Genomic DNA, 20885 nt, shown 5'->3' on the forward strand with positions numbered 1-20885 from the left:
GTCCTGCTTTGCTGGCTGTAGGATTCTGAGATACAGGCAAAGAAGTCCTGGTGGCCTTTTCTGCTTTCCTCACCTCTGTGACAGCGCAGTGATTTTCACAGTGATGCTCATGGTGAGCAGATTCTCCACAGCCCCAGTATAGAAATCCTAGTCAAATGTGTTCCAGTTATGGATGGGTGGATTGATACTAAAACGAGTCTCATTTTATCCCAATTTTATCTGATACAGTACACATTCAGGTATGTAAATATAATTTTGGAGTACTTTCTGCTTTGTAAAGATCTTCTTTTGCTGCTCAGTGAATAGAGTCCACGGCATTTTAAATTTGCATAGGTACACGTGCAAAGCCTGGATTTCCATTCGGAAAAAAGACGGCATGTACGACAGTTTTTATAGAAGTGCCACATCAAGCTGTTTGTTATTCAGTCTTTCAGAAGAAGTTTTTTGGACTCAGAGACCTCAAAAGCACTCGCTTCTCATTAAATTCCTTTTTAAACGGAATATGAACCACCGCGATAAGGAAATGGATAATAAACCAGGAAATCTGCTTGTCTCCAGTGAAACAGTGACTGACCCCAGGGGCTCCGTCTACTGAGCGAGCGCTGTGTACACACTCGAGTACAGTGGATGTACAGGCTGTGAGGGTGGAAAGAAATTCTTGGGAAGTTGTATAAAGCATTACATAAGACTCTGCCTTGCCGATTTTAATACGCATGCAGCTGGTATCGAAAAGCTCATTTTTTGATCTCTGTGACTTTAACTCTGGTGTGTTTGTTGGTACCAGAAGGGTTTGTTGGTTTGAGGATTTGTGTGGGATTTTCACACGCAACAGTCTCTAGAAATGACACAGTATGATGCAGGGGAAAAAAATCCACTGAACAGGAGGTTGGAAGGTCTGTTGAGGAAAGAGATCAGACATCAGACCAGATTGGTTCAAGCTGACAGGAAGTCTATGGTGACTTGGATAATCACTCTTTACAACCGTGGAGAGCAGAAAAGTATCTCCAAACAAACATGTCAAAGCTTGAGATGGACTCGCTACAACAGAAAGTCACATCGGGTTTTACTCCTTTCAGCCAAAAACAGGAATCTGAGGCCAGCATGGTAGATGACTCAATGAAACTGGGTACTTTTTAAAAACAATGCTGCTTTTATCACCAGGTGCACTCTTCAAAAATACATTGTTTGGACATCATCCAATTTAAATGTGCATATATTACAGCAATATATCATGCATATATTTCTATGAAAATATGTGTGTAATAGGTGTCTGTGTGTGTGTGTGTATACACACACACACACACACACACAGACACCTATTACACACATATTTTCATAGAAATATATCCATGATATATTACATACACACACACACACACACACAAATGTGATATTCATAAGGTTTCCTGAAGTGTTTGTCTGTATTTAGCACGGATCCATGTTTGATAAAGCAGGACATTAATGGATGATTTGTGAGAAAAAAGAACTGAAAGCAGGATTAGTGTTGGATCTGATTAGCTTAGCGCTTTCTGGAGGGAATCAACAAGCATGGAATAGTATTAAAGGATTCCATCTGCACCTAAAATTGAATCTTCAGGAGGAAAACTCGATTACCCGGCTAATAGCACGAACACAACAGCAAGCACCGTGCTTCGGCGCAAACTTAAAGTTCACACGCTGTGTGATGTGTAACGCTCGGATAATTGTGCACATGGGACTTCATTTGAGAGTGATGATAACTGTAGGTGTGTCCAACAAATCAAACGATTTTCTCTAATCGCAAAGAACATCGCTTCTTCGTTTAATGAGTCTTCTATACATAAGGGTTTTTTTTCTTGACGGAATGATTATGTAATTAAACCTAATCAGGTTAGAGTCTACTCGAAAAAGCAAGATGAAGCACGGACTGTGTGCGCATCGGAGAAGATATGACCATTGTGTGTACGATACTGTTTTTCACATTACATGTCCTTTGAGGTGTGTGTGTGTTGCAGCTTAAGAGCATATGGCCCTGTATGTTCGCCAAGAGACAGAAACAAAACAACCCTTGCAGCTTGTTAATCAGCTCACGCCTGACGCTAGTTAGTTTCTGCCGTGCCTGCTAGCTGCTAATCCTTATCCTGAGAAATAAACAGGCGTCTATTCCATTTCCGCTGACGCCCGTTAGTAGGTACAAGTAAGGCTTTCCGATTGCTCGGTGTTAAGCTGGGAGGTTAGTGACGTGTAAATGACATTATAGTCACGTGACCATCATAACACGTCCAGCACACTCTGTGCCTCCTGTCGGTGGTTGACGCATTGTCACTAACAAAACAAGATGTATTGTGTAAGAGATCATCTTGCTTCATAGCACAGCACAGTCAAAAACAATTCCGATTAGTTATTGGTTGGAGATGTCGATTCAGCAGCTCAAAGTCAGTCCAATTGCAAGGCTAAGCACAAATTTATACCAATGTGTGTATTCTAATACGTTATCGTTTCTATAGCAACAACTCAGTCACACGTCTTGGCCCAAGTCCGTGGAAAATCTGCAGTAATTTTGGAAAGGTGCAAGCTCCTCCAAATATCATTGAGTTTGCTTGATTTTTTTCGTTCATTTCTGGCATCACAAAATGATAAAATTGATTGATAAAAATCGATAATTGAAAATTGATAAAATTGATAAGACTGATTATCAGGCTTACGCTTTGCCCTCATCCTCCAACACAAATAAATGGATAATAAAACGGATGCAGCTCATGACTGCAAATGAATTTGATTAGCTTTGAGACTCTTCTTTGCTAAATCACAGAGCTTGTTGTAGACCAGCTCCCAATACAAGATTAATCTCTAAGAAGATCTAGCATGCTTAAAAATATCGGAGCATCTGTCACCGAGAAAATCACGTCGAGGCAGGAACTCATTTTGTCATCCCAGAATAAGTCTGTGACACGGAAATCGGCTCATTCAGATAACGAGAGATCTTAAAATCAGCAATACATTCGAATAGTCTCATCTACAACCGAGTTCTTGAGAAACGTTTCCAAGTAGAACCCTTTTAGAAATGTAGGAAGATTAACCTTTTAAAGAAGCTTATGTACTGTGACAGACATATTAATGGACATACTTGCCGGATTTGTCAGAGCTCATTAAATTGTGCGCGCTAATAATAAGGCCTCGTGCTCTCTTGTTTTCTATGCTAGCGTCTGGAGATTAGTTTCAACTCTTGAACTTGCTCTCGTTTTGCAAGCACACAGCCTCTGGGAGATTACACATGAACACATGACCCCTGCCTTCTTACGTCTACCTTAGCTTACTTAATTAAACTAGAGATTTGCTGTTATTTAGTTTCAAACCTCCAACGCCAAGCCGTCTCCTTTACCTTTCTCTCACGGAATATTCAGAACCATGTCCAACGGTCAGAAACTGACGCTGAGATAGTTTCATTTACCCTAAAAGGAGTAAACGCTGAGCGCGTTACAGCTAATTTACATCATTCTGTGGATATGTCAGAATTCATGCGCCAGGCAAACTGACCTGAGCAGAGTATGGGAATTGGCAGTTCTTTTGCACCGAGATCAGACCGCATCTTTACAATCAGGTACGTATGTGGCTGCATTCCTAATTCAGCATAGGGAAAGTTTTTGAAAGGTTTTGCAACTGAAAACCTGAAAGAGCTGCCTAGCAAATCTGCTATCATTTGTCGATAACGCAAGTCTTCGAATCATTCTGTATAGCGATTTTACTTTTTCTTTTTTTTTTTTTCCCTTTGCTGCACATGTTTTAAATTGAGGGTACTCCGCTGTTCAAGATCTGACTAATCCGTCCTGATTTTGGAACAGAAATCGAATCACTAAGATGTACATACATTCAGGGAATGAGAGACATACGAGAAACACAAGGCTTGTATTTAACTGGGGATCACGGCTAAGCACATGTTGGCTCTGTCCGTTTTTGGCGTGAGCTGATCTGAGGCAATGGGTGTTTTTCTGCTCTTTTTTTTTTTCCTCTTTTTTTAAAGCCTCTGTCACCTTTCTTTTATTCTTCTCTGTTTATTTTTCTCTTTCATCATGGCTGCTTAGTTTCTTAATCTGTTTCATTTCAAGCACATTTGCTTACGTTGATGTTTACACTGAAATAAATTTCTACCATCTGTGTCAGGTTCTCACTGTGCATGCACATGTGTGAGTCAAGATATTCCATGCCACATCAACGCTAGACAGAAGGAAACGTCACTGCCGTGTAGTTTTATAATTTAATTTCAAATTTTATTTGTCACATACAAGTATGACATGCAGTGAAATGAATGAAAGTTCTCACATATCCCAGGTTATTATGAGTCTGGGGTTAGAGTGCAGGGTCAGCCATAGTATAGCGCCCCTGGAGCAGGTGAGGTTAAGGGCCTTGCTCAAGGACCCAAAGTTGATGTCTCAGCAGCTTGTGGGCTTGAACCCCCGACCTTCTGATCAGTAACCCAAAGCCTTAACCACAGAACCATCACATCACATTCATTCCTTTATCCATGTATTTCTAATTGTTTGTTCATCACATAACATGTAGGACAATTTACAGTATCTCTGATGTACCAATTATTTGAAATGACTGCAGCTTGCTTGTTGGAAAGGTTACGTTCCAGCATACTGTGTAATGACGGAGTCAGCTGAGTGTTATTTTAGAGCAAAACTGTAAAAACAGAAGTGACACCATGTCTAGATTAGTCATAACACACTGAACTTTTGACCACTTATTCAAGTGAGATAGGCGGAATATCACGCTTGAAATGAAGCAGTTTTACTGAACATGAGTAAAATTTACTGAAGTGGAAATGACATGATCATTTTCGTTATTTGTCAGTTCTTACTCACTAACCAGCTCTCCATTGTGACATGACACCCAGCTGCCAGCTGAAAAGAAATCAGAATTGCATGTAATTAGCATTGCTGTGTCGATACACTGGCTATTTTATAGCTTGTATTTTATAGACAGGATGTGCTTTATAATTATTATTATTTTCCCCCAATTTTCTGCATTTTCTACAAATTTTGGTCACACCCAACACCTAGATTTCCCAGTTATACGTCAGCAAACAAAACACAAACGATGAATCCTAGCACATGCTTCCTCCAAGACACTCTATGGCTTCCAACCTTATGTTTTCAAACTGCTGCTCCTGCTGCACCACAGGGCAGTGGAACACACTAAGAGGACATGGACTATTTTTGCCCTCTTCCACATACATTAGCTCACAGACATCAGCTATTGTCTTGGGTCAATCTAATTTTATAACATCCTTTTTTTTTCCTGACTCAGAGTGAGCTTGGCACCGAGGCAAAACCTATCCCGGATAATCCTTAAAGGAATCTTCCAGGGCGTTAAAGTCGTGCGTGGACCCGATTGGGATTGGGGCAACCAAGACGGTGAGTAACAACATGCACATGGCACTGCTTCATTAGTTAATTCTAAACATGCTTAAAGTTTGAACCCGGTTTCCTTGCGGTTGGTTTCGGAGTCCAAGTTAGCCTTTGAAGTCAGTGGTAGCGTATGCTCGACAGATGTCTTCCAAAAAAAGGCACGTTCCCATGTTGGTAGATATCTGGCCGTTTACCTCAAACGAGCGTTTGCCTTTCGGTGCCACAGCGAAGGCTAAACGTCTAAATTTAGCCCTCAGTAAACCACCCTGGAATGCAGGTTAAGAGCAATTACTGTTTTATCACCACTTGGCAATACTGTCTTAACTGGGAAGCGGCTCTGTCGCAGCTCCCTGCTTATTGTTTATGTATTTCGTGGAAAGAACACTTTGTATTGTATTATTTGATCTTCCTCTATGTTGTGAAGGGTAGAACTGTTGGATGGTAGAACTTTTATTTCTGTTGTTCTAGCCAAGTCTTCAGCCTCCCAGGGGGATGCGACTATTCAACCTATGGAAGTGGAATGCTCAATAATTTGAACACCCTCCCTTTTTTTTCATCTTCTTTTACTGCATAATGTCTTTGATGCTAAATGAGTCAAAATGTCCATGCTGTGCTTGTAAAATATCTTCTTGTGGGTTGCTGGTGATAATTGCTCTAGCCCACAGAGTGTGAATAAGAAAAAAATTTAATGAATTAAAAAAAATAATAAAACAGCTTGCCATTTTTCCCCCTGCGATCTCCTTCATTTTCAATGCCCTATGCTGTTTGACTGTTTCTTTCTAATTTCTGATGCTACATTTGTAACCTTGTCACCCTAAAAACTTCTTTCAGGTGGTGGCTTTGTAAATATTTCTTTATATTAGTATCCGAAATTGTATGTAAGCTGTGTGTGTGTTTGTATATAGCTGTGGTTGTTACTTGTGGTAGTACTGGTGTTTGGATAGAGTACAATTTCTCTGCGGCTAGTATAATTATTGATTTGATACAGAAATTTCTCTCATAACCCAAAATTTTGTTAACCCATACCCATAATTAGATTCCTCCGACTCGTGAAGTTGAGATCACTGCACGCTTGTGCGTCTGCTTCTCTGTTGTCGCTTCCTCAAACAGGAGGAGAGGGGAAGATCGGGAAGGTTGTCGATATTCGAGGTTGGGACCAAGAGTCGGGCCGCAGCGTAGCCAGTGTCACCTGGTCCAACGGCACCACCAACGTCTACAGGATGGGGCACAAGGGCAAGGTGGACCTCAAATATGTCTCAGATGGCCAAGGAGGCTTCTACTACAAGGAGCACCTTCCCAAACTAGGTGTGAATGGGGAGAAAATTTTGCTGTGATGTTTTTTCATAATTTATCTATTAGTCTCGGTTCCTTAACTAAATCTCAACGCATTTACGTGATATAGTGACAAATATTTATACATATTTATTTGTCGTGTAGGTCGATGATGTACAGCACGTCAGAAAGGTTCATTAATAAAACAAACCCAATTATAAAACCTACTGCAGCTGATTAGTGTTTGATTACATCAAATAAGCCAAAACCTAGATTTTTCTAAATAGACAGTGACCTTGATTTAGCATCTCGTGGCATCATTAAATTGTGTGCACAAACTGGCAGAGTACAATAAAAAATCTAAAATGCAACATAAAACCATGTACTGGATCAATTGCTGCTATTTAAACTGCTAAGAAATAAGGATGGAAACCATTGTTAAACTTTGTAGTGATTTATGTCATAATTACAGCAAGGACTATTCATGCAGTAATTTAATGTAAATAATTAATGTTTAATTCAGTGCTTGCCAACTTTTCATTCACATCATCATATATCATTAGACCTTTTTTTTTTGGTTTTTAATTTTTAAATGCCTCTCGATGCTATCATATTACATTTGAAACAAAACGTGACCTCAGCCTTTTCTTCAAATTTTATTTTGGGATTAAAGGCAAGCGCAGTGGTCTAGACGCTGTTAAAAATACCCGTCTCGGACACCTCTACTTAAGTGCTTAAGAAATAACAGGCAACCATGGAGGCATGAACAGAATGCTAGTGATTTACCTAAGCTGAACAAGGAGCCCAGAAAAATCCACATGTGACTAATACGTGTCCCGTCTCTAAATATGTGCAACATGCCATGTAAAATCATCACTTCTGGAGTGAGGACACAAGTATGAATGTAGCTCTAGATGACCAAATCCAACATATTATAGCTGATATATTGAGCTGACATTCAGTAAGACATTTCTTCTCCTGTTTATTCCTTCTGTCAAACACATGAACACATGGCCCGCTGCTGACAGGAGGAACATTTAATCACAGTGGAAAATGACACTTGATTACGCCATATTAAATTTTCCTACCTCTTCTTGGTGGTTAAGCAAATATCCGCTCTTTAACAGATATCCGAATAATAAAATTAGCTAGTTTAAACACTGATCTTCCAGCATGAAGTATAAGATTCCCTCCATGCTTGTGTTTGTAGGTGAACACGCAGAGCTGCAGAGGCAGGAGAGTGCTGATGGGCACACGTTCCAGCAGGGCGATAAGGTAAAATGCCTGCTGGACGTGGACATCCTCAGGCAGATGCAGGAAGGACACGGAGGCTGGAATCCTAAAATGGCAGAGGTGAATAATGAACATAATGTGATAATGGCTTCACCTTTACCTAAAAAGCTTAATATTGCTAACTTCTTGTTTGACAGAATTTCAGAGCAAATGTAAATGAATTAGGTTTGTGCTTCACCCAAACAGTACATCTGCAGAATCGGGACCGTGCACAGGATAACGGACCGAGGGGATGTGCGAGTTCAGTACAGCAACAACATACGCTGGACTTTCCACCCAGGAGCTCTGACTAAAGTAAGCAGAGAGAGATTAGTACAATCTCAGAGAAGAGGGTTCTTTTATATTGTAGTTTAAATTTGAGCTTCATAAAGTTGTTGTTCCTGAAACCCTCTCTGAAAGAGTAAAACTGTAAAGTTTTCGTGTAGAACAGTGTGTTTCCATCTGCCATAGTGTTCTACAGAGAAATCCAGACTGTACAGGAACCACTGAATTTACCAAAATAAATAAACAAAAACAAACAAACAAACAAACAAATAAAGCATATACCCTTAAACATCCTTTGTTGAATCATTAAGGGTCCCTGCTGACCTTGTTCAGAATAAAGGTTCTTAATTGGTTCTTTGTCATGGTGTGTGGTTCTTTGAAGAACCTTTAACATCCACGGAATGTTTCCATTGCATAAAAGCTTCTCTGTAGTGGATAAAGGTTCTTTTGGGTATAAAACTGTACTTTATGGCCCTAAAAATAAAGCAATTCATAGTTCTTAGTTTAAGAACCATTTACTGAATGGTTCTTTGGGGAACCAAAAATAGTTCACTGCGATGGTTTCACTGCGATGGCTTCCTGGAAAATGTATTTATTTTTAAGAGTGTCAGGACCAACCAGCGAGCCAGATGGAACCTTTTATGACTCAGCTCCACCACATAGCATGTACATAAAACCCACAAGGAAAATCAAGATTGTTCAGCTTTTAAATATTTATCTTTGGTTACGTTCAGCGAACCAATGCCACACGATACTCCACTCTCGGGTGACAAACGGTTCATCAGACGATATTTAGATAATAATGGTCTGTCATGTTCGGATGATTCTGTATCTCCAGAAGACACTGTATGGACCAGTAGGTTCTAGATAGATATATTATTCCACAATTATACCTTTATGCTAAAAAGATGCAGATAGCTGACCCTCACTTCTGTATCAGCTTGTTGGACTTTCCATTCCAAAACCATGGGCATTTATGATATGAATTTGTATGCTGTAGATTTAATATAAACTTTCACTGAACCTGAACTCACCTGAGCTCTTTTCTATTCAAAGAACCCTTAAGAAAAATAAATTCTATATGTGCCTCAAAAAAAGTCAGAAACGCACTGTTGTAGAATTAATAAAGATGGGATAAAGAGGAACCAAGCAAAGTTTTTAGGACGCTAAATGAAGCAAAATTTTGTAATGAAAATTTTTAATTGGACCAAAAAAAAAACCCACATAGGAACGTCACAAATTTACATGCTGCAAATAAAGCTGGAGTTGCACCAGTAAAGTGGGATTCAAACAGAATTTCTGGTAAATATACAGTAACTTCCAGTCTCTTCATGTGTACTTCCTTGAAACATAACAGCATTTCTTAATTATATGTAGTCATTTTTTTAACACGCCATTGTACATATGGATGCCTGGGAACAATCTAAAAGTATAAGGCATTGATTTAATGTGCAGTGGGAGAGGTTGGGTTACAACATATATGTTTTACAGCTGCTCTGTTTCTCCCAATTGGGCAAGGCTATTAAATATATCTCCTGTTTCATCCTGGACTTCTCACCTTCATTTGATTTCAGTCTGATTTACGATATAATATCCTACATGAGTAGTGGATCGAGCAGCTCCCTGTGCATTCCTCGTGTTACAGTACCTTTAATCTCAGAGAATACTGTTTACATAAGGACTGAAGTAACACAAGCGCTCATGTTCTTGACCTAAAGTATGAAGAAAGGTAAAGCGCTTGATAATCAGAGCATACACGTCCATGCACGTGGCAGTACACTGCACACCGGTGATTAGCTGAATCCCTAGTCTGTGTTTAAAGACGTCGCTGGTCACATAATAGAGGTTTAGCTCTTGCTGGGATGTCTGATCTGATCGAGCACTTTTTTGTATCTCTGTCTGTATTATTTTAGGTGAATACTTTTGCAGTAGGTGAGTTCGTGAGGGTACTGGATGACATCGAGACTGTGAAGAGGCTACAAGCCGGCCACGGAGAATGGACTGACAGCATGGCGACTGTATGTTCCTCAATCCTAACACACACGGCGTGAAAATTTACACAAAAACACACTCGGTATAATTTTAACCACCACGGAAAAGTACGTCTAACTAAACCGGTTCATTTCAAACATGGATAGCAGATGGTTTCGTATCGCACAGCGCTATATAACACCGCTCTTTCCTGCAAACTTGATCAGATTCTGATTTACTGGCCAAGTAAAAATTTAATTTGCAAAGAATTTCTTTTGCCAATTGCTCCATTTACACTGAAACAAAACAGGGACGTAGACAGTCCGTGTGTGTGTGTGTGTGTGTGTGTTTGTGTGTGTGTGTGTGTGTGTGGTGGGGGGGGGGTGTAATTCAAATAGAAATAAAATCTAAGTTATGTGTATACACAGAGAGATAAATATCTAAATATAAAAGCTTTACTGGCAAAGCTGCCTCTTCAGTTTGATATGGACTGGTGGAACAAAAAAAAAAGGTATTATTAGATTAAAGCATTGAACTTTTACAAATCTTTCACAGTAATAAAACAGGGAAGTAAGTAAGCTTGAAATGTCACCGAATTTGCCCATGGAACTTTTTGGCCAAGGCTAATTATTAAATATTTCATATGATTTCTTCTATACATAAAGGTGACATTTAGCTTTTAGCTTGTGTTCCTTGTCATTATCTACATAATTAATCTGTATCACTAATATATCTTATATATAAAAAATAAATGTACAACTGTCATTTCTCTGTATTAAAATACAAGGATTGTGTGTGTGTGTGTGTGTGTGTGTGTGTGTGTGTGTGTGTGTGTGTGTGTGTGTGTGTGTGTGTGTGTTTGTTTTGTCCACGTTTTCACAGTGGACAACAACCAAGAATTATTTGTCCTGTTTCGCTTCTGCCTCCCCGAACTCCGAGCTATCATCCAGCAAAAGAAATGTGCAGCTTATTAACAAATACGTCATGTGCTACGATTTCTGTTTCATTTGAATCACTGGGGTTTCTTTATCTCACCATGACATTTATTATACAAAGTATAAAATGTCATTTTGTATATTATATTTAATGATCGTGCTTATGATCGGGACTTAATTGCTCATTATCAGGTTATAAGGCACGGGAGTAAACAGTAGTACCTTCATTTTATTAGAGAAGTCATTTAGTTTAGAAGAAGATGTTAATGGTTTTTATTGTCTGGAAGATCCAGAAAGGACAGGATTGCATGATTCATGGGAATTTATCAGCCACCTCTCTCTCTCTCTCTCTCTCTCTCTCTCTTTCTCTATCTCTCTCTCTCTCCCTGTCCCCACTTCTCCCTCAAGATGACAATAAAGTTCTATTCAAATTCACCGACATGTTTAACATGTGACCGTTATGAAGCACAAATGAGATTAGTTGTGTGTGATTTGTTTTCCGTTTACCAAAGTCATTTGGTGCTCCTTGAAAATGTTAGACGAAGGATTTCGGGATAAAGCGGTATTAAGTCAGATTTTGTTCTGTCTGTGTGTGTGTGTGTGTGTGTGTGTGTGTGTGTGTGTGTGTGTGTGTGTGTGTGTGTGTGTGTGTGTGTGTGTGTGTGTGTGCGCGCACTTATCAGGCCCTGGGTCAGGTTGGCAAGGTTTTGAAAGTGTATGCGGATGGTGACCTGCGTGTCGCATTTGGAGGACAAACGTGGACTTTTAACCCTGCATGTCTCTCGGCTCAGCCCGGCGAGGTGGACGCCAATCTGATGACGGCTGAGAATCCAAGTGAATCAAGAAGTAAGCAGGAAACAGCCGCATCTCCATCCATCACATCGCCTGTTTGAATGCCTCATGATTCTCAGTCTCTCTCCCTCTTTCTTCCTCTCTCTCTCTTCTTTTTTTCTGTTGTCCTCTCTTGCTTAAAGCACAGCTAACATTTATGCTTTGCTCTGCCTTGTCTCTGAATCTGCACAACATTTATTATTCTTATTTCTTGTTTTTTTGCATGACTAAAAAAACATTGGTTGTGCTCCCTTTTTCTTCCATGAGTGCTCACACCCTCCAGAGATGGATAAATAAATGGATGGATTTCCATTTGTTCTTAACCAAATGTTTCCTCATGTCAAGCAAACTCAGCTCTTCTCTCCCACATGACAGGGGTCGAGAACATTTGAGCAAAATACAGGCCACGAGTGCATTGTGACATTTTGACTCATTTGACTGTCTGTTCAGCTTTGGGGTTGAGAGAATGTCTGTAAAAGGTTTTAGAGTAAATAAGATTTTTTTTGTCTCTCTTTCTATCTCCTTCTGTTTCAGCTACAGTCATTTCAATCCTGGAGAAGTTGTTGTCTCAGTCCACGGAGCAGGATAACCCCGGCCGCCTGGTCATCGAAGCCGCTCACGGCAGCGCTGCTAAAGTCCGCGAACTAGTGCAGAAACATCCGGAGAAGGTAGGCGTCATGGTGTTGTGACACTGTTAAAGGATTTTGTTTTACCAGCCCACTCCTTTTACCAACCCCTCCAGGATATCGCAAATTTGCAGTTGCATAAGTTATTACAAAATCGAGCAAAATCTGTTATTTAACATTTTTAAATCACAGCATAATTTTTGTAGATTTGGGCCAAAAGGTGTCATGTGACGTTTTTGCAACACTCTTTCAGACAAAGCCCTCTTCAATTCACATTCATCGGACATGAGTACAGGTTTTATAGAGATTTATTGTAGGTGTTTTTACTACTAAGAGTTTCAGCAAAACAATACAAGAAGAACCTGTTCCAGGTGTGTGAGATCTATGAGCAAAAAGGTTGCATAACTCGGTATATTTTGTGGACACTTGACCATCACATCCATATGTGCTTATGGGTTTAATAACCTCCACTCTCCTGGGAAAGTTTTTAGCTGGAATTTGGACTGTAGTGTGGATTTGTGATCATTCAGCCAGGCACCAACGTCACATGAGGAGGTCTGAGTGCAGTCAGCATTCTAGTTCACTCCAAAGGTATTCGATGATGTTAAGGTCAGGGCTCTGTGCAGGACAATCAAGTTCTTCTACACCAGCGTTTTTTAAATGAGAAGGGAAATTGTAATTCTACATAATACGCATACAAAGACGTTTTATACTGTACAATCCTGTACTTCCATCTTTGTTGCAGTAGTTTGTGAAAGGCTTGATGATGAATCTTAATCAGTTCCTGACCATCCGTAAACAATACTGATGCTCTTTATATACTGACTGATCTTTTTTTATAGGTGGATATAAAGAACCAAGGGAAGACGGCCCTCCAGGTTGCTGCTCACCAGGGTCATATAGAAGTAGTGAAGGTCTTGTTGCAGGCCAACAGCAGCATTGAGGCCAAGGATGAAGACGGAGATGCCGCGCTGCACTACACAGCCTTCGGGTGAATAATAATCTGTGAAGGACTTGTAGCGTTAACTGGGTTTTATTGAGAGTCTTATTGTCACTAATATTTTTGGGGGTCTGATCACCCAAGGTGTTTTCTCTAGAAGTCCAAGCACACTACAGTATATTGGTTGGCACCTTAGTTTATTTGTTCAGATTCATTAGATAAACATAAAACTTATAGAGAGATACTAATCATAGTAAAATTCATTCATGGGTCTTTTGACCTATTTGACCAAAAGTACCTTCCCATATATGCAGTCATTTCCATTGATTTCATCATAGTTTGGCTAAGAATTTTGGTTTTATTTTTATGGTAAAATTAGTTCAGATGTGTATCTGAGCTCAGCTTGGCATCAATGCTGCATGTCTCTGCATGTATGGCTTGTGTGTGTGCATGCGTGCGCGTACAGGAACCAAGCTGAAATCGCACGCCTCCTTCTGAGCAAAGGGGCCGGCGTCAACCTGCTGAACAACTCCATGTGTACAGCGCTCCACATCGCTGTCAACAAGGGCTTCACTGACGTGGTGAAGGTACTGACCGAGCACTCTGCTGATGTCAACCTGCAGGTACGTATGCACAATGCAGACACAGTGGCCTTTGGAACGGATAGGCAAGTGTAGAAAACAGTACAGTTTGGAGGCAATTAACTTAAAAAGCTCTATAAAGTAACGACCTGACTAGCTCTCTAGCCATCAATCTGTCTAAACTTCTACATATCTGTCTGCCTGCCTGTATTTCTGTCTATCTCAACTTTTTTTTTACCACTGCAAGTAAAAGGAAGAAAAGGAAAAGACTCGACCGGGAAATCTGGCTTTTACTTGCTGTGCTTTCTGTGACTTATCTGCATCATTAGGGCCAATTAGCAAATTAGCCCATTCTCTGAATTTGTTCTCAGTCTTTGCAGTGACACACAGCTGATTTTTGTCTCGCACTGCCGAGCTACTCTGCTGAGCTGCTCTGCTCTGAGCCTTTGCGTTCCACATTTTCCACTTGAACTGTGGGAGCTCAGCTGGAGTGGAAAAGCTCCCTGAAGGAGATTTGGAATACACACACGCACACAAAAAGGCATAAACCATGTCAGATTTTGTTCCCTGTCCTATCCCATAGTGCATTATATTATGTGTAAGGTTTGTAGTGTTGTCCAAATACCTACTGAACCTTTTTTCAGTGGATATTTCTATTCACTAGATAGTTCAGCCAATACAGCCAATATACATAGCAATATTTTGAGACCACAGAAGTAAGGTTTTTAATGGTGCTTTGATAAAATGTTCCATGTGATGTTTAACTGATACAATATACTGTACAATATGTATCAGAATAGTATCTATGAGCTTTTGTCAGTCAGACCTGGCAACCCTGGACACCAGGAGCAGCTCATTTTTTTTATTAAAAACGTTCGCTTAGTCCCGAGTTCATTTAGGTCACCTTTGACCTGTGAGTTTGTAAACCTCAGTCACTTGAGCCAGTATAAATTGAGTTGTTTGGATTTGTAATCCAGTGTTCAATAAATAAATCAGAATCAGTGCTTTATAAAACCTACTACTACTGAACCATTAAATAAATAAATAGATAGATAGATAGATAGATAGATAGATAGATAGATAGATAGATAGATAGATAGATAGATAGATAGATAGATAGATAATCTCTCTGCTTGCTAGGATTTTCTTATTAGCAATGTTGGCTGTTCTGAAATTGTTAACATTCTGACTATTCGTTCAGTGGCAAGTAATAATACATTTCTTGCACTTTTTGAAGTAAGTATTGTCTGTATTTTTTTACAGGGTATCCCTTATTTCCGCCTCCTACAATAATAAAGACTGAAGAGTCTATACAGTGAGCCATAATGCAGAGCCTCCGAATCACTTTTCTTACAGAGTAACACCATTGTGTAAACACGCCGTGTGTATACTCGGTCAGTAGGGTGAGCTTTGCGGGAGGCAGTGGAGCCGCATGCCTCCTGATTAAACCACTACTTCTGCCTACAGCCAGCACACATTTCATAGAGTCTCTGCTGTTTATTTGAACACTAGATAACAGCAGAAGCAAACAAACAAATATAAAAAAGACAGCATAAAAAGCCTTCCAGGATATGACCACCAAGAACGAGATAAAACAGACGTAATTATATCCGTATGAAGGCACATACTGTACAGGCATCGAAAAAAGCGAACAAAGATGACTTTCAAAATAAGGGGAGAAACGGAGGAAGTGACACAGACGACAATATCGGCAGATACACAGAAACTGCAACAGGCATCCCGAGGCAAAGTATGACTGAGATCGTTTCAAAGTGAACGCACATGTGAGAGAGATAGCATCCACTGCCTGATAGACTGATAGATCTAATTTCCAGTAGCTAGCAGCTTTAAAAACCCGATTCCACCAAAACTCAGGAACACTGGAGTCCTCTGGCAGCATCCCATTGGAGAAGTGTAGAATAGTAGGAGCTCTTCAAAACAATGGGACTTTTTATTTCAGGTGCTTCAAATGGAGTCAGTTAACCTACTGTAAGTGTTGTACATATGGCACTGGAGCTACAAGGCACATACTGTACACAAACCAGGCCTCACATTAATTAAAACCTTCTTAAAATGTGTTGGAAGCAGAAATGGGCAGGACAGCCAGTGATCAGAGCTGTTTTGGTGGCATGGTGGACCTACACATTATTAGGCAGGTGGTTTTAATGTTATGGCTTATGTGTAGCTAACAATTATTGGCAGATTGTTGGCTATCAATTAGCAACATGTTAAAACTTTTCAGAAATATGTAAATAAATATATGAATTTGAATCGCTGGGAAAATTTCTCTTTGGCAAGACTGTGTCATGGTTATTGTTGCCAGACGGATCTGACTGACCTGATTATCAAGTACTTAACTCAAGTATTCTTTATCGCTGTGGTGTGCAGAAAAGCAGGATGCACAACACATCAAACCTCATGTTGGTTGGGCAACAACAGCAGAAGCCCAACATTGGGTTCCACTTGTGTCAGTCAAAATTCTGAGGCTACTCAGACTGGTTAAAAAAAGAAACTCCAGGTCTTCTTGCATTCTTCAGCTTTCTAGTTTTCTCACTGGTTTAATTAATGTAATGCAATGATGTGCATGATGTTGTCAGGTTGTGCCAGGAGTGTGTGGCAAAGTTCCCCTTATTTGACTGGTCAGTTGATTTGACTCCATCTCTTTGATGAATCATTTAGTAAATTCAGCCCTTGAAGGTTTCTGTGTTTTGATTTCCAGGACTCTTACGGGGACACGCCTCTGCACGACGCCATCGCTAAGGACTTCAGGAGTATCATTGAGATCCTGACCGTGGTGCGCAACATTGACTTTACACAACAGAACAACCGTGGTTTCAACCTTCTGCACCATGCAGCCCTGAAGGGCAACAAACTGTGAGTCCTTACACTCTGGCTAAAGCTAACATTCACTTACATTTCAGGCAGTAGGTTGCAGGTATCTACACAGGCTCCATCTTTGATTTGTTTTAACGCCTGTAAGCTTTACTGTAATTTGTGAGTTCAACACGAATTAACAAACTCCATGCCATGCATTTATTATCCATTTCTTATGGAACATCCATGAACCAATAGTAAATGTTACAGCAGCTATAAGTGGTCATTCCCTCGGCGGTCATTCTTTCTCGTATAAGACAAAAAAAAAATCACACTATCACGAATTGGGAAGTTATAACAGCGGAGATGAGTTTCCCTCTGTCGATAACCGTACACTGAATATTAGTGGTTTTTGATAACACCTGCATATTCTAGATGCTTATGAACAAGCACTTGGGGAATCGGAGAGCAGAAATAGGTTTGATACTACAGCAAAGACGCAGCAAAACTGAGCTAACGCAAAACTTTGATCGTGAGCTATGAGGGTTCTAGCAGTCAGAGTCAGGAACCAAGCAACACTGTAATGTCATTGTATTTCATGTAAACGCTTTCCATTAGCAAACACATATCACAGTGAACAAACACAGACTTGCAGACTGTTAGCATTGTACTGGCTTAACAAATAACCAAAAGAAAACTAGGACACGTGTAAGGAAAAACACCAATTAAAATCTAAGCTGTTTATAAGCTCCAAATTAAATCAGACTCACTTTGTGTGTTTGTGTGCATTCTATAGAAACAGTGTTATGGTTGTAATAGCGTTAAGGTCAGGCACTTTTAAACCTAATGTCTCTTGCGAGGCCGCTTCAGAGCCTGCACACAGCCGAAGATGAAGCTGATCTAATACTGCAGGATATATTTAGGAGCATAAACTCATAAGGCTAGTATTCCTAAGGGCAAGTGCATATTAGTGTTTCTAACACTGTACTTACTCTGTTCCACTGTCTCATTTTTTTTATTGATTATATAGTATGCGTAAGACTGTGCGAGCATGTGTGTGTGTGTGCGTGTGTGTGTGTTGAATGAGAGAGTGAGTGTAAATGAATGAGTGATGTTTGTGTGCGAGAGACTGTGATTCAGTTCTTTTCTATTAGACGGTCTCATGCACATGCTTACATAACAGGCGTGTTGAACTTCTTCCTGTATTTTGGGAATGGTACAGACTGCTCCACGCCTCCTGGCTTTTCCGCAGTAGTTTAGTCTCGGCCTCAGACTGGCTGCCCACGGAATGTCTGTTGTATACAGTACACAGCTATCACAATCTTGCCGGTTCTAATCTTATCGGCTGTCCACCGCCCACCACTGCAATATGTGCACACTGCTATGTACTAATTTTTATCAAGGCATCTGGAAACGCTTTACAGTGTTAGATACTGTACGTGCAAAACACACTCACAACGCTAAAACTCATTGGGTAGTGTGTTTAGATTTGTGTCGTGAATTCGCTTTTTTGTGTATTTAGTTTTGCTGTTGTGTTTTTATGGGTTTTGCGTTTGTGTTTTTAGATTTGCTTTCATGTTACTGTGTGTGTTGCACTGAGACACAGTAATAGACACACATACTCTTCTCTCTACCCACATCTCAAACAGCTTCGCTAGCACTCGTCTTGTATGTCAAGCTACGGTCAGGGCAAACACAGAGGTTAAATATTTTGTTGCGGTTTTTGTGTACCATCACATTAGTAACACTGAAACCGTTCAAGGTAATGTTCCTGTTTTATCCTCTGCTTCCCAGATCTCCCTGTTGGCAAAATGTTCTAGTTGAGTTGTAATAAAAACCCTGAGCTGTGAGGTGAAAAGCACAAAGGCCTCTGGAGATGTCTGTCTTTTAGTCTTATTTTAGCCTTCGTTCCAAAAAGTCCCAATTAGCTGCTTGTTTTGTCAAGCTGTACAAGTGTGTCACAGTCGGATTGTACTGTGAGGAGTTGGAGCTAGGGCACTAAGTGGAGCGCATGCTGTCATTTGGGACTTGTCCTGCCACTCTACACCTTCACGTACTCTTGTTCAACCTCACACACGCAACTTGTTCAATGTACACACACACACACACACACACAGTGAGATATTTGACGTAGATTATTTCATCACATCTGTAATCTCGTTGTCCTTTTACTTATTTTTTTTTCTCTTGACACTAATCTTGCTCACTCACACCGCTATATCTCCAACATCTCTAGTGCATGTGCAATTATTACACACACAATTTCTAAGAAAGGAAGCTCACATATGGAAATAGAATTCTAACAGTGTTTTTGAGTCTTGTCCAGGAAATTTTTCAAATCTGCAACTTTATTACACTCGAAAAAAAGCAAGTGTGATAGAATGTCTTAGTGAAACATCTCTGTTCTTTTCCTGGGAGAAACCGAGGCCCTGTCTGCCTCTGAAAAAAGTAGTTCCATCTATGAAGTGGTGACTTAGACACGTTTAGAGACATATGATGGTATTTTGCTGCCCAATATATTTCGTGTTATAGTAAGTAATAGTGGAAATAATAATACTAATAAAACATCAGGCTAAATCCCATCATTCCCATCGATTATTTTATGTTTTATTTCTCTTATACCACATTATTTGGCAACCAGAGCAATGCTTCATTTATTCATACATATACATAGGTGTTGAACTCACCAAACACTAAAAGGTTCCTGCATGTCATAAAGAACGTGGCAAAGGTGAGATCTCTGTGATTTAAACTGTAGCATTATTATTGTAAGCAGATTTGTGGCAGATTTCAAAAACTGCTGATGTCCTGGGAATTTCACACAGTACAGTCTGTAGAGTTTACACAAAATGGTGTGAAAATTCATTCATTCATTCATTCATTCATTTTCTACCGCTTATCCGAACTTCTCGGGTCACGGGGGCCTATCTCAGGCATCATCGGGCATCAAGGCAGGATACACCCTGGACGGAGTGCCAACCCATCGCAGGGCACACACACAATTTTCCAGAGATGCCAATCAACCTACCATGCATGTCTTTGGACCGATGGAGGAAACCGGAGTACCCGGAGGAAACCCCCGAGGCACGGGGAGAACATGCAAACTCCACACACACATGGCGTAGGCGGGAATCGAACCCCCAACCCTGGAGGTGTGAGGCGAACGTGCTAACCACTAAGCCACCGTTTCCCCCTGGTGTGAAAATAAAATAAAAAAAAAACACACACACAACATTAAATGAGCTGTGGGTGGAGAGGCCTTCTTGTGAAGACGGGTCAGGAAGATTGGGTCGAACTGCCAGCAAGGGTGTAGTAACTCATATAAGCACACTTTACAACTGTAGTGAGCAGCAAAGCATATCTACATTACAAGCTTTGTAATTTATAATGAATCCCTGAGTCCGTTATGAGTGAAGAAACAGTAACATATTAGATAATAGTACAAGAGTCAGCTTTGCTGTCAGAAGTACAGATAATTCAGTATTCCTTTAATCTCTCAGGCTTTTTATATACTTTTATACGCTGATGTATACAGAGCTTCATGCTTCGTGTGTGCTGTAACGCTGTAACAGAGGCCCTGTCCCTGGCTCTTGTACTCAAGACACTCTATAGTGACAGCCTTTTCCTTGTATGGGGAGAGCAATGCTGAGAAAGACCGAGGAGGGGCAGAAAGAAAACACACACACACACACACACAGGCCAGAGGAATCATAACACAAATGTTCAATTTGTTCTGGCAACTGTCATGCGTGCGAGTTTGCATTTCTGTCATAGCAGTCGTGATCCCTATGGCCATCAGAGAGAGCAAGAGATTTATTTACAAAACAGTTATCACCATTTAGCTTATGCATTTGTCCTTGTCTTTAGTCCCAACATTCTAGTGCCTCTTTGTCTTGTATTTTTAGCCGTGGTTGTCGTGTTGTTTATATAGCTCGCTCACACACACACACACACACACACACACACAC

At 40.3% G+C, this 20885-nt stretch overlaps 1 protein-coding gene across 3 annotated transcripts in view; it reads left to right on the forward strand.

Moving 5' to 3' along the window:
* mib2 (MIB E3 ubiquitin protein ligase 2) overlaps positions 1-20885 on the forward strand; it is a 62410-nt gene that overhangs the window by 29400 nt on the left and 12125 nt on the right. For all 3 annotated transcript variants that reach the window (XM_027166803.2, XM_047823005.1, XM_027166804.2), the window contains exons 4-13: positions 5290-5396; positions 6501-6695; positions 7873-8015; positions 8142-8249; positions 10133-10237; positions 11809-11971; positions 12491-12624; positions 13425-13573; positions 13989-14145; positions 16823-16977. In XM_027166803.2, coding sequence (XP_027022604.1) covers positions 5290-5396; positions 6501-6695; positions 7873-8015; positions 8142-8249; positions 10133-10237; positions 11809-11971; positions 12491-12624; positions 13425-13573; positions 13989-14145; positions 16823-16977 — 1416 coding nt within the window. The remainder of the gene's footprint in view (positions 1-5289; positions 5397-6500; positions 6696-7872; positions 8016-8141; positions 8250-10132; positions 10238-11808; positions 11972-12490; positions 12625-13424; positions 13574-13988; positions 14146-16822; positions 16978-20885) is intronic.

This window comes from Tachysurus fulvidraco, chromosome 14, assembly GCF_022655615.1.
Source record: "Tachysurus fulvidraco isolate hzauxx_2018 chromosome 14, HZAU_PFXX_2.0, whole genome shotgun sequence".
Classification (NCBI taxonomy): domain Eukaryota; kingdom Metazoa; phylum Chordata; class Actinopteri; order Siluriformes; family Bagridae; genus Tachysurus; species Tachysurus fulvidraco.